Here is a 13,691-nt window from a genome sequence, read left to right as displayed (position 1 = left end):
AAACTGTATCATCTTAACATGTCTACAAAAGGCAATACCTGGAAGGTGGTGGCTGCCACACAGGTTAAGCTGTCTTCCCTCTGGGAGGCAGGCTTCTGGGAACTACACATTTGGTAATCTTGCCCATAAAATGCCGATTGGACACTTATCGTAGAATGCCGAGGGCACTGTAGATTCAAATAGTCCCCATCACAGGCATAGGTGGTGTGGTTTTGCAGGAGTTTGGTTAGGTAACCTGGAAAATATTTAGTCGAGTTACAAGAGGCCCAGGAACCCACCACTTCTCCATGGGTTTGGGGACAGGAGGACGTTGGTTCCCTTGGGGAAGGGCTGTTCAGTCAACAACATGTGGGATGGGGCCTCCCTAGCAGCTCTGGTGCAGAGGTCACCAAACCAGGCCCAGAGGTGGGGCACAGGAGCCCATGTCAGCTTTCATGTTGATATGGAAGGGAGGCAGGGGAGTGCTGGGTAGAGAAGGGTGGGGTCCCTGGCGAGGGCTCCACCCTCGGGCTTGTGCCCATAGACCTTAGTGAGAACAGGCACTCCTGTTTTCATGTCCAAATGTTGCATTTTCCAAGACTACTCTGGCCTGCCATGACCCCCCATCCTGTGCCCATAAAAAACCCAAGACCCTAGTGGGCACAGACACAAGTGGCTGGACGTCGAGAGGAGCAGAGAAGCAGAAGAGCACACTGACAGACACCAGCAGATGCTGGCAGGCTTTCGACAGCAGGACGATGTAGAATTCAGTCGGGGGCGGTCAGAGGAGAGTCTGGCTGCTGGGCAGCCCGACTCTAGGGGAAGACCACCTTCCCACTCCATCCCCCTTCTGGCTCCCCATCCATCTGAGAGCCACCTCCTCCACTCAATAAAACCTTGCACTCCTTCTCCAAGTCCATGAGCGATCTGATTTTTCCAGTACACTAGGGCAAGAACCTGGGATACAGAAAGCCATCTGTCTTTGTGATAAGGCAGAGGGTCTAATTGAGCTGATTAACACAAGCCGCCTGCAGACGGCAAAACTGAAGGAGACCACTGTAACACATGCCCACTGGGGCTTCGGGAGCTGTAAACACCCAATTCTACATGCTGCTGCGGGGTCAGAGCCCAAAAACGCTCCCCATGACCTGCCCATCTGCATGCCCCCTCTAGGGGTTTGAGCAGCAGGGTACTGAGAAGCGAACCATGCCCCTGTCACATGCCCTGCAAGGGGGATAAGGGAACTCCTCCTGTTTCAATGTCTGGGTCAGAAACCTTGGTCTGGGATGGCCCACTGAATGGTTTGGAGGGCACTTTCCCCTTCAGGAAGCACTAAGGTATTGGCCAGGAGCCAAGGAGTCCTGAAGCACCTTTATAAACCAGGACAAAAATCGGGGTGAGTGTCCCCTGGATGTGTGGATGCCCATCCTGAGGGAGGCTTTCATTTGCTCATCTCCCACTAGTGAGGCCATGCCTTATTGGGATGAGAGGATGCAATTTCATTTCAAGAAATCACTCTTGGCTCTGTCTTGCTGCTGGAGAGGAAAGACAGGCAGGGTGCCCTGGGCAGAGAAGGGGCCTGCTCCGAGGGCGTGGTGCAGGGAGGCGATGGTGGGGCTCTGCTGTGGGTTGAATGGTGTCCCCTCAAATTCACGTTCATCAGGAACCCCAGAATGTGACATTTGGAAATAGGATGGTTGCAGATGTAATGAATTAAGTTGGTGACATACTGGAGTAAGGTGGGCCCTTAACACCATATGACTGGTGTCCTTATAAGAAGAAAAGAAGAGACACAGAGGGAAGACAGCCATGTGCAGCTGGAATGATGCATCTGAAGCCAAGGAATACCAAGTGTTGCCAGCCACCACCCAAAGCTGGAAAAGGCCAGGAAGGATTCTTCCCTAGAAACTTCAAAGGCAGCACAGCCCTGCCAACACCTGGATTCAGACTCTGGTCTCCAGAACTGTGAGAGGATGAATTTCTGTTGTTTTCAGCCACCCAAGCTTAGGAAATGGGTTGCAGCAGACTGGGAATAAGACAGGCAGCCAGTCAGCCTCTGTGGAATTCCCAGGCAGCTTGCAGGAGCCACACTGGGCCCTGGGCTCTGAGAAGCTCTGAGGCCCAGCAGGCACAGGGGCCTAAACTATTTCTCGGCAAGGAGGAAGGAAGGTTCAACCAGAATGTAGATCCCCTTCCTCCTTCTCACACCTCACGAGGTCACAGCGAGGCGGCTGGGAGAAGAGCCAGGGACTTTTCACTGAGGTGTGTGGGAGACAGCTTGGCAGCCCTTGGCCTCTGAAGGGAGGAGGTGGCGTGAAGGAGGGCAGCTTTGGAACTTCCCAATTCCTGCTCAATGACCTGTGTGTAAAGTATTCCTGTTTAGGTTTCAAAATCCTCTCAGAAACATAATTATCAGAAAATCCAGGCGCCCAATCCAGCTCCCTGGCCTTCCCTGAAATCTGAAGCCAAAGGGGCTGAGCCAGCCTGCCCTGGGGTCCTCACGCCCACCAGTCCAGAGTGGTCTCTAGAGGAAGGCTACAGACACTTCCTGGCATACTCATCCAGACGTTAGCTGTCTTGCTGAAACTCCTTTTTTCACCCTTGAAAACCACTGGAAGAATGGCCAAGAACCCAGCTATCTTGAGTAAGTTCACTTAGAGAAGCAAAATCTAACATGAGTGACAAAACGGACACTGGCACCAGGAGTGTGGGTCAGAGTCCTGCCCCTTGGAACTACATCATCGCTTGCAGAGTGTAGGCACCACCCAGGCACCAAGAGACCAGCCCGAGACCCCTCAGTGGCCCTGGGCCTCTGGTCAGTGTCTTCCTGCCTGGCACACAGGCAGGCCCTCATAAAACAATGAGGACTGAAAATTCCAGCCTTCTTGGTGGGTTCTCAGCACCCTGTCATGAGCCACACCCTGCCCCAGGGAACTCAGGGTCACCCTGATGCTACCCCTAGGCCAGTGCCCCTTCTGAAGTGCCCCAGGCTGGCACCCCTATACTTAGATCTCTTCAGCCTCCTCATGAAAACCTTCTTGTCCATCACCCCAGCATTCCCCAGACTGTGCTAAATGAGCAGCTGACCACACGTCAAATCAATTTTCAGAGTTTGCCTTCGGTTTAATATTCACGGCTTATCCAAAAGACCTTGTCACTATAGCTAGATGAAAAAAATGACAAGGCTCCGGAGAAGCAGAGCCACAAGATGGAAGATACCTGGGTCCCAGGTTCATGAGGAGAGGAGCTGCCTGTGCCCCAGGTTCATGAGGAGAGGAGCTGCCTGTGCCCCAGACTGTCACATGAGTGGGAATGAAACTTCTGCTGCGTTTAGACCATTACCTTTCTTCACTCTGTCACATGGTCTATCCCCGCTAAACAGAACTTGACCTCCGCCAGCCCATTTACATCAAGACCTGTACGTGCAGTGCAGTGGCCCGAGCCTCCAATCCATACAACTGGCCTTATCATATTCTTATTCTGAGAGTGGTGTTCTGGGGGCAGAAGCTCAGTGCTTAGAATTGACTAATGCCAGATCCTTCAGGCGCTTTGCACTTTGAAGTCTAGCCGTCCTAGCACATTCCAAGTACAAAAAAGACACTTCAGCAGTACAACCTGCCCTACACTGTTCAATTCCTTCTTCAAAAACCTAGGCCCGGCCAGGTGTGGTGGCTCACACCTGTAATCCCAACACTGTGGGAGGCTGAGGCGGGCAGATCACCTGAGGTCAGGAGTTCGAGACCAGCCTGGCCAACATGGTGAAATTCCATCTCTACTAAAAATGCAAAAAATTAGCCGGGTGTGGTGGCACGCCCCCGTAATCCCAGCTACTCTGGAGGCTGAGGTGGGGGAATTGCTTGAACACTGGAGGCGGAGGCTGCAGTGAGCCGAGATTGTGCCACTGCACTCCAGCTAGGGAAACAGAGCGAAACCCCATCTCAAAAAAAAAAAAGAAACCTAGGCCCACATCCAGACAATGGAATGTTATTTAGTACTAAAATGAAATGAGCTATCAAACCACAAAAAGACATGGAGAAACCTTAAATACATATTCCTAAGTGAAAGAAGCCAATCTGAAAAGGCTGGGTACTGTCTGATTCCAACTGTATGACGTTCTGGATAAAGCAAAACTATGGAGACAGCGAAAATCTCCATGGTTGCCAGAGGTCAGGAGAAAGGAGGAATGAATTGGTGGAACACAGAGGATTTTTTGGGCAGTGAAACTACCCTGTGTGATACTACAATGGTGGATCCACGTCATTGTCCATACGTCCAAACCCATGCAACATACAACACCAAGAGTGAGCCCTCGTGTAAACTATGGACTCTGGGTGGTAGTGATGTGTCAATGTAGGTTTACTGATTATGACAAATATCGCACTCAGGTTTGATATTGCCAGTGGGGGAAGCTGCGCATGTGTGTGTGTGTGGCAGGTGGAGTAGAGGTTGATGAAAACTCTGCACTTTTTGCTCCATTTTTCTTTCTTTCTTTTCTTTTCTCTTTCTTTCCTTTTCCTTCTTTCCTTCCTTCCTTCCCTCCCTCCCTCCCTCCTTTCTTTCTTTCTTTTCTTTTTTCTCTCTTTCTTTCTTTCTCTCTCTCTCTCTCTTTCTCTTTCTTTCTTTCCTTTTTTCTCTTTCTTTCTTTCTTTTTTCTCTTTCTTTTCTTTCTTTCTCTCTCTCTCTTTCTCTTTCTTTCTTTCCCCTTTCTTTTTTTCTTTCTTTGTCACCCAGGCTGGAATACAGTGGCAAGATCTCAGCCCACTGCAACCTCCACCTCCCAGGTTCAAGCAATTCTCCTGCCTCAGCCTCCCAAGTAGCTAGGATTACAGGCATGCACCACCACGCCCAGCTAATTTTTTTGTATTTTTAGTAGAGACGGGGTTTCATCATGTTGGTCAGGCTGGTCTCAAACTCCTGACCTCGTGATCTGCCTGCCTCGGCCTCTCAAAGTGCTGGGATTACAGGTGTGAGCCACAGCGCCTGGCCTCTGCTCCATTTTTCTATGAACCTAGAACTTCTCTAACACATTAAGTCTATTTAAAAGGAAAAAAAAATCCCTATCCCCTCGGCCCCAGGATAGCATTACCTATGGGAGGAGAGGAGCTAGCGTTAGGGAGGGGAGAACGAGGAGCTCGGGCGAGCTGGCCATGCCCTGTTCCTTGATCTGATGGCAGGCATGTGCTTTACTTTGTGAAAGCTCACCCAGTTATCCACTTTGGATATGTAAACAAAAATGTTTAAGAAAACTTCACCTGCAGTTATCTGACCTACACTTTTAAACAATAAAGAAAGCCTAGGCGTCATGGAGCCTTGGGTAACTCGTGGAGCAAGGGGGTGCGGAATGCCTTCTGTAGCCAGCCTCAGTCCCACGAGGATGGGCTGCTGGGTGACAGCAGGACAGGCTCATGAGAACCAGCCATCGCCCAAATGCTCTGGTCCTCCAGGGTGCCTGCCCATGCCCCATTCTGTTTGGTCCGCAGTGCCGAAAGGTCAGGAAGAAGGACAATTAGAACAACCCCATGGTTTCAGCAACACGGAGGCCATCAAGAACCATTTTGAAACCATATGGGATGGGGGGTGGGGACAGAAGCTTGTTTGGAAAAGGTTGAAAAGTGAGTGGAGGGGCCAGGCGCGGTGGCTCACACTTGTAATCCCAGCACTTTGGGAGGCGAGGCAGGTGGATCATCTGAGATTGAGAGTTCAAGACCAGCCTGACTAACATGGAAAAACCCCGTCTCTGCTAAAAATACAAAATTAGCCGGGCGTGGTGGCAGGTGCTCGTAATCCCAGTTACTAGGGAGGCTGAGGCAGGTGAATCACTTGAATCTGGGAGGCAGAGGTTGCAGTGAGCTGAGATCGCGCCATTGCACACCAGCCTAGGCAACAAGAGCAAAACTCCATCTCAAAAAAAAAAAAAAAAAAAAGAAAAAAGAAAAGTGAGTGGAAGTTAAAAAAGTCAAAGATGGTCCACACGTGGTAGGCAAAGTAACGGCCCCCAAAGATGCCCACAGGCCTTAATCCCCAGGACCAGTGATTATGTTACCAGACATTCGTGATAAAAGGGACTTGGCAGATGTGATTAAGTTCTCAAAAAAAAAAAAAAAGAGAAACATAGCTGTAAGAACTGATGTTCAGGGAGAGATTTTTAAATAATTGTGATTGAGTTAAAGTGAAAGAGGCTTGTGCATATATGTATGTGTACAGATAAATACATATGCAGATGACCCTTAGATCATATGTATTAGATTTCTTTCTTTTTTCCCCCCCCCAAAACGAAGTCTCCCTTTGTCACCCAGGCTGGAGTGCAGTGGCGCGATTTCGGTTGACTGCAACCTCCACCTCCCTGGTTCAAGCACTTCTCCTGCCTCAGCCTCCAGAGTAGCTGGGACTACAGGTGCCCGCCACCATGCCCGGCTAATTTTTCTTTTTGGCCAGGCTGGTCTGGAACTCCTGACCTCAAGTGATCCACCCACCTCAGCCTCCCAAAGTGCTGGGATTACAGGTGTGAGCCACTGCGCCAGGCTCATATGTATTAGATTTCTTACCGTGGGTTATGGTCCGACAAGTTTGAAGGGGGATATTGTCAAGAGACGGCTCAAAATGATGAACCACAGGCTCCAAGCTAAGTATAAGAAAGGAAATGAGCACAGAAGAGGGGAGGGGCCCAAGGGACCAGCGACCCTGATGAGGTCCAGCAAGGTCAGAGTGACGGAATCACACAGCAGGCTGGAAAGGCAGGAGGCTGTGTGTTTGTTTGTTTGAGGAGTGATTTCAAGGTGGATTTGCAGGTTATGGAAACGTCCAGGAGTGGCCATGGAAGGAGCTAGAAGTGGTTGGTGGAGAAGGCTGCTGGAAACAAGGATGCCAGGACTGAGAGTGAAGATGTCCTGTGGACCAGGCGTCTCCCAGGATGAAGGTAGGAAGTGGGGTGGAGCAGGAGCCAGCTGCCAAGGTTGTCCTTAAACAAAAAGCAGATGACAGATGAGCTGCTCCCAATCTCACGCCCCTTCCAGCATGCTCCTTTCCTGGTAGGCAAGCTCATGCATTCCAGTGTGCTGGGCAGAGTCATGCCACTGAACTTCCCACACCTTGGTTTCTTGGCTGGTTGAAGAGAGATCCTTTTTAAAGAACAACTAGTAATGCAGCTGTTTATTAACGATTCCCTCCTGGTCAAATTAGCCATCATGTTGAATCAGTCAAAACTGCTTTATTTCTTAATAGTTTCAGCCAGAGCTTTTACAGTCTAACTCTATTTGTGGGCAAGTATTTGTTATCTTGGAAGACGGCAGTTGTGCACACTCTGTTAAGAAGTCAGTCCTGGAATCTATTAGAGCCTGGAGATGCTCTGTTGATCCTTGTTAAACTGGTGAGGAGAGGAAATGGGAGGATGTGGACTCTTTTTTTTTTTTTTTTTTCTGTCACCCAGGCTGGAGTGCAATGGCACAATCTCAGCTCACTGCAACCTCCGCCTCCCAGGTTCAAGCAATTCTCCTGCCTCAGCCTCCCGAGTAGCTGGGACTACAGGCACGTGCCACCACGCTTGGCTATTTTTTTATTTTTACTAGAGACGGGGTTTCACCATGTTGGCCAGGCTGGTCTCGAACTCCTGACCTCAGGTGGTCCTCCCGCCTCAGCCTCCCAAAGTACTGGGATTACAGGCGTAAACCACCATGCCCAGCTGGATGTAGACTCTTCTTTATCAGTTTCACATCGCTCAGGGATCTTGGTGCAGCTCATGTGTAACTCCAAAATACTCTTCCCTGGTGAATCCTCCCACTGTGTTATCAGCAGAAACTCTTATAGCTACTGCCATGGTTAAAACCTTCCTCAAAGGAGTATCCTGAAAGGTTTGGGTTGAGCAAATCTTAGAACAGCTTAGATCAAAGTTCTTAGGTTTTCATTTTTTGAATACAGATGAAGAGTTCACGACATGAACCCCTAAGAGCGGCGGGAGCTCTCCTCTGTCTTCTGAAAGACACAAGGAAGTCCTTCTTGGGATCGTCATCCTCATCACATTTACAGAGAAAATCCGTTAATATTCAAATAATCCAGTGACTATAGAAAGACCAGTGCGAGAGGAAAATAAATCTTGGGGCCCCATACTTGCTAAGCCAAAGGGAACAGTCAAGCTGGGAACTGGGTTGCACAAACCTGCCTCCTATTTGGTTCCTAACTAAGACGGCTACAAAGATAAAAAGCTACATACATCGCTCACCTTTTGCCCACAAGGAGATTCCTTGCAGGCCCCAAGATCTTTACTTGAAAACATTTCTGTTGAATTTCACCCTGGCAATGTCAATTGATAGCTTATCCACAGATGCGGGACAGAACAGGACAGAACTCAAAGTCATCCTTCTGCTCGCCTGAGACAAATGTATATCTGATTGCTTCCTCTGCCCTATTGTTTACGTTATCCTACGTAAAATTGCAGATTCCCTTAGCCAGACAAGTGACAGCATGAATGACTATTTCCTCTACTCACCCTCCTATGAAAATTGTATATTCCCCCAATATCCATCCTTTCCCCTTTAAATATTGAAGCCCTCAAAATTATCTTTGGAGAAAGGCATAGACCTGTCTCCCTGGTGGGTGTCCTTAACTTTGGCAAATAAACCCCCTAAAATGATTACAACTTGCCTCGGTCATTTTCATTGATTTATATCAGAATGATGTAAATAACTGATTTTAAAAGAATCATGGTATGCGTCCCAAAGTGTTCTACAGGAGTGTGATATTGTGGAATATATATTTGATCTTTCACGTGTTTCCCTCCATACAACTCGTAAAACCCTTAGAATCTCCAAAGTGACGTGTTTTTGTATGCTAATAAGTTGACTGATGGCTGGCAGCCCCTAGCTAGCTTCAGGATGGGGACTGGTCCCTGGAAAGACCAAGGCAAGATTAAAGAGTTGGGACTTTGAGCCCAACCCCAACTTCCAGGGAGAGGAGAGGAACTGAAGGTTATATTGGTCACTAATGGCCAGTGATTTAATCAATTGTGCCTATGTAATGATGCTTCTATAAAAATCCAAAAGAACTGGGTTTGGAGAGCTTCTGGATAGCAGAACATGTACAGGTTTCTGGAGGTCAGGGCATCCACGGTGGGCATAGAAGCTCCTCACTCCTTCCTTCATCCCTTTCCCTATGTGTCTCTTCATCTGTATCCTTTGTAATAACCTTTATAATAAACTGATAAACATAAGTAAACTTCCCTAAAGTTTTTCTGTGAGCCACTCCATATTGATGGAACCCAAGGAGGGGGTCATGGGAACCTCAACTTGAAGCTGGTTGTTCAGAAGTTCTGGAGGCCCAGACTGTGACTGCTGGAAGAAGGGCAATAGTCTTGGGGACCGAGCCTCAATCTGTGAGATATGATGTTATCTCCAGGTAGATGGTGTCAGAATTGAATTGGAGTATACCCAGCTAGTATTTGCTGCAGAATTGATTGTTTGCTTGTTGGTGGGGAGGAATCCCCAAATATTTGGTCACAAAAAATGTTCTGTGTTGATTGTTGTTGAGTGAAAGAATAGAGAAAGTACTTTGAGTTTGTGTGTGTGTGTGTGTGTGTTTTCACACAATTGGTGTCAGAAGTGGGAGTTGCTGGCTGTGGCCCTATCTCATAGAAACATGTGCTTTGGGAAGAGAAAGAATGAGAGGATGGAGGATAAGAGACCTTTGATTCCTGGATGGTCGCATGGTCACCCATGGTATGAAGTCACAGCTGTGCTGCACTCCGTTACTAAAGGTGAAAGTTACCACTGGAATTTGGAGACAGATCCAACTCTTGGGAAGTTGGTTCACTGGATGTGCAAGGAAATGCAAACTAATAATAAAGAAGTGAAATATTCAATCCTTTGATTATTGTTATCTGTAATAGCTAAAATAAAAATAAAAGAGAGCACTAGGGATTAGGGTGTATGACTGTGATAGCCACCTCTTGGAATTGGTGGCTTCATGTTTTGCTGTGATGATTAAATGATATAGTGGGCATAAGCATCTTTTTTTTCCTTTACCATAAACCACTGCACATCTCCAAGGTATTACAATTATACTGTAAGGGTTTTTTTGTTTGTTTTTTGAGACGGAGTTTCGCTCTTCTTGCCCAGGCTGGAGTGCAATGGTGCAATCTTGGCTCACCGCAACCTCCGCCTCCTGGGTTCAAGAGATTCTTCTACCTCAGCCTCACAAGTAGCTGGGAATTACAGGTGCTTGCCACAAAGCCTGGCTAATTTTTTTGTATTTTTAGTAGAGACAGGATTTCACCATGTTGGTCAGGCTGATCTCCAACTCCTGACCTCAGGTGATCCACCCGCCTAGGCCTCCCAAAGTGCTGGGATTGCAGGCATGAGCCACTGTACCCTGCCATGTACTGTAAATCTTAAAGAACACTAAATAACATAGAGCTTCCATTGGTACAATGCTGAACAATCCAGCTGTAATCAAATTACACTCGTGGCCAGCCCTCTCAGCTCTGGGCACCTTGATGTAAAGTAGACAGCTCAGAGACCAGTACATAGCCCCATGGCTGCCCTCAGTCCAGACATGTCACTGCTGAGCCTGGAGGAAAAGGGAACCCTCCCTCCCCACCCTTCCTCCTTCCTTCCCTCCCTCCCTCCCTCCTTCCCTCCCTCCCTCCCTTCCTTCCCTTCTTCCTTCCTAATAATTAAGATCTAAAAAGTTACTAGTATTTAGAAGAGGCCAAAAGAGCTGTACATTTTCCTCTCTTTCTTTTCTGAAGCCAGAGGCTTCCAATGCAGTCTGAGTTTCCTGAGGGTTGACGTTGCCTGAGTCACTCTGAGCGCAGGATATAAGAATATCAGTCACTGGCCCCACATCGGTGTGCTAAAGTCCTGTAATCACTGGGGGCCAATTTCGCAATCTTACTTCTGGGAAGAGAAAGGAATTCAATTGCTACGTCCTTGCCTTCCCTCCCACCCTCTTTTTTTTTTTTTTTTTAATAACCTGCCACCCTCCACTTGGTTAGTGCTTTAGATAAAAGACCACACCCTTGTATTCACAAATAATAAAAGGTGTTTTTACATGTTTGAAGTCTTTTTCCAGAAAAAGATGTTCTTTTCTTTTGTGTTTGTGAATGCATTTAGAGAATTGGCAATGGCATGGGGTTGGGGGGTGGGGAGCCATGAGTCAGGGGTCCTGAGGGTACATGACCAGGGGCTCAGGACTGGCATTACACACCCAGGGGCATCAAGATCAAAAGATGAAGTTAGGTCTGAGTTTAAGTCCTTCCTCTAGTCCCAGGTGTGAGACTAAGAAGGTGAACCTGGAGGTTAATTGTGAAGAGAACTAGAGCCACCAGCCTGTTTCTTAGATATTTGGGAGGCTCCCAAGTTAGGGATGACCAAGGATAGCTATGACCACTCTTAAGTGATGAGCTCAGATCCTAGTCCTGAAACAAACCACAGAGGAGAGAAGGTAAACTGAGAGTCCAGACAAGGCAGAGACAATATGTTTTCTTCCTGAGCACACAGGAGTAGTATATTTCCCAGCCCGCCCTACCCCAATCTCTCCTTGTAGTATAGTGGGCCAGTGGAAAATTCTAGGCCATGGAAAGAGGGCAGAAATAATGTTTGCCACTTGAAGGTCTGGCCCTTGAGACCCCTTGTGACCCTCCACTACCTCTCTCTCCCCTGTCTGCTGTCACAAGTGTACAACAGAGGGGACAAGGACAGACTCTGAGGCCCCAGAAGACAGGGGTGGCACCAGATGCAAGAAACCTCATTCTGGGCTACACCTGGACTTTGAATTCTTGTAGTTAACATTGGTTTCTGATAGTCACCCAATTATCTCCCATCTTGTCACTTTTTCTCACTTCTTTTCCCTTTCTGTACACCAACCCTCTGATTCATCAAGTCCCATAATTTTCCCCCATATATTCGCATGTATTTTAAGTGGATTTTCGTATGTTGTTGCCCATTTATATATTTATATTTATGGATTTCAGATTTTTGTGGCTGTCTCAGCATTTGTCTACACATATCAATCCATTGTATGGGTTTCCAACTCCAAACAAAAATCCAAAGTCCCAATGCCACTGGGGCCCCTTCTGCTTCATCCAGCCTCATGCAACCTCATCTCCTGCCATTCTTCTGCTTGACTTCAGCCACAGTGCCTTCTTGTTTCTCGAAAATGCTAAGCATACTCTGACCTCAGGACCTTTGCTTTGACTGTCTCTCAGCCCAAAGCAGTCTTTCTCCAAACATCTGCTTTCTCCCTTCCTCCCTTCATTCAGCCTCTTGTACCAATGTGGCCTCATCACAGACCTTTCCGGGTTGCTCTGCAAGACAGCACACCTCCTGCCCCACACCCCTGACTCTGCTGTATCTTGCTACATAGAGACCTGTTGCCTGTTTCTCCCCTTTGGGATGTAAGCAAGGACTTTGCTTTATTTATTGCTATATCTCCAGCAGCTAGAAGGAGTTTGTCATATAGCAGTATGTCATCATATAGGAAAATGAAGAGTTCTTTTTTTTTTTTTTTTGAGAGGGAGTTTCACTCTTCTTGCCCAGGCTGGACTGCAATGGCACCATCTCGGCTCACTGCAACCTCTACCTCCTGGGCAGAAGCGATTCTCTTGCCTCAGCCTCCTGAGTAGCTGGGATTACAGGTATGTGCCATCACACCTGGCTCATTTTTTGTACTTTTAATAGAGATGGGGCTTCTCCATGTTGGTCAGGCTGGTCTCAAACTTCCAACCTCAGGTGATCCGCCCGCCTCGGCCTCCCAAAGTGCTGGGATTACAGGTGTGAGCCACTGCGCCTGGCCCAATGAACAGCTCTTGAATGAATGACACAGTGAAGAAGACTACCAGAGCAAGAGCAGATCAAAAGTGAATAATTGAGTAGTAGGTTCTAATTAATCCTCATCAGCAACCAACATAACCTGGGGCTTATAGATTTCTCTATGTAATATGCTACACGCACGTCTACAGAAAGAGAGAGAGAGAGAAGCACATCAGTCAACCAGTTTTAAAAAGTTACTCTAAATGTGCTGTGTTGGTCTTGTATTACAATCTTTAGATTACACTATTTTATTTCAAACAGGACGGGTAGAAACTTCTTCAGGCCTTTTCAACCAAAGGCCTTCAATCCTATAAAAATGAACACCTTGTTCTTTGACCAAGTACCAACCTTAGAAAGTTATGCAGCGAACACCATCTGAATTAGATTAATTTAAAAGTAACTGGATCAATCCCCCTTTACCCCAAGCAACTAAACGGAACAATTTTCTTTTCTTTTCTTCGGGATGCAGCGTAATCCTCAAACTGCAGAGCCACTTGGCGATGAAGCCAGGATCGCAGTGCATTTGATAACTTAACGCAACTTTTTACTAGCACTTAAAACTCAGATATGAAATCTATACTTGATCTTTTCTGCTTGGAATTGGCCAGATTAGTGGTTCTGCCCCCACATACAACAAAGGGCTCTCAGAAACACTCAGGGTCGCTAACCAATCGGAAGAACCAACAGAGCTGCACCGCCTTCCACCCCAGCCGCTTAGACAGTCTTTCAACTCTGCCCACTTTGAGGATGTGTAGGATGATCAAGGTAAGCATGATACCTACCTTAACTTCAAGGTAGAAATTAAGGCTTGAGGGCACTTATTTGGTGCCTTATTCAGTTAATTGGAAGATTATATGGTAATTTCACTGCTCATAATAATTAAACTTTTTTTTTCACTTTAGGGATGATAAT

At 47.3% G+C, this 13,691-nt stretch overlaps 1 protein-coding gene across 8 annotated transcripts in view; it reads right to left on the bottom strand.

Annotated features, from left to right (window-relative positions):
- Window positions 1-13,691, bottom strand: part of EVA1C (eva-1 homolog C) — a 103,558-nt gene that overhangs the window by 61,746 nt on the left and 28,121 nt on the right. For 7 of the 8 annotated variants that reach the window (XM_054468504.2, XM_054468500.2, XM_054468501.2 and 4 more), the window contains exon 2: window positions 39-235. The exons of the other annotated variant lie outside the window; for it this stretch is intronic. In XM_054468504.2, coding sequence (XP_054324479.2) covers window positions 39-110 — 72 coding nt within the window. In that variant the 5' untranslated portion in view covers window positions 111-235. The remainder of the gene's footprint in view (window positions 1-38; window positions 236-13,691) is intronic. 8 annotated transcript variants of the gene reach the window in all.

Source organism: Pongo pygmaeus, chromosome 22 (assembly GCF_028885625.2).
Source record: "Pongo pygmaeus isolate AG05252 chromosome 22, NHGRI_mPonPyg2-v2.0_pri, whole genome shotgun sequence".
Lineage (NCBI taxonomy): Eukaryota > Metazoa > Chordata > Mammalia > Primates > Hominidae > Pongo > Pongo pygmaeus.
The sequence above is the reverse complement of the archived record's forward strand: the minus strand, read 5'-3'. Positions and strand labels throughout refer to the sequence as shown.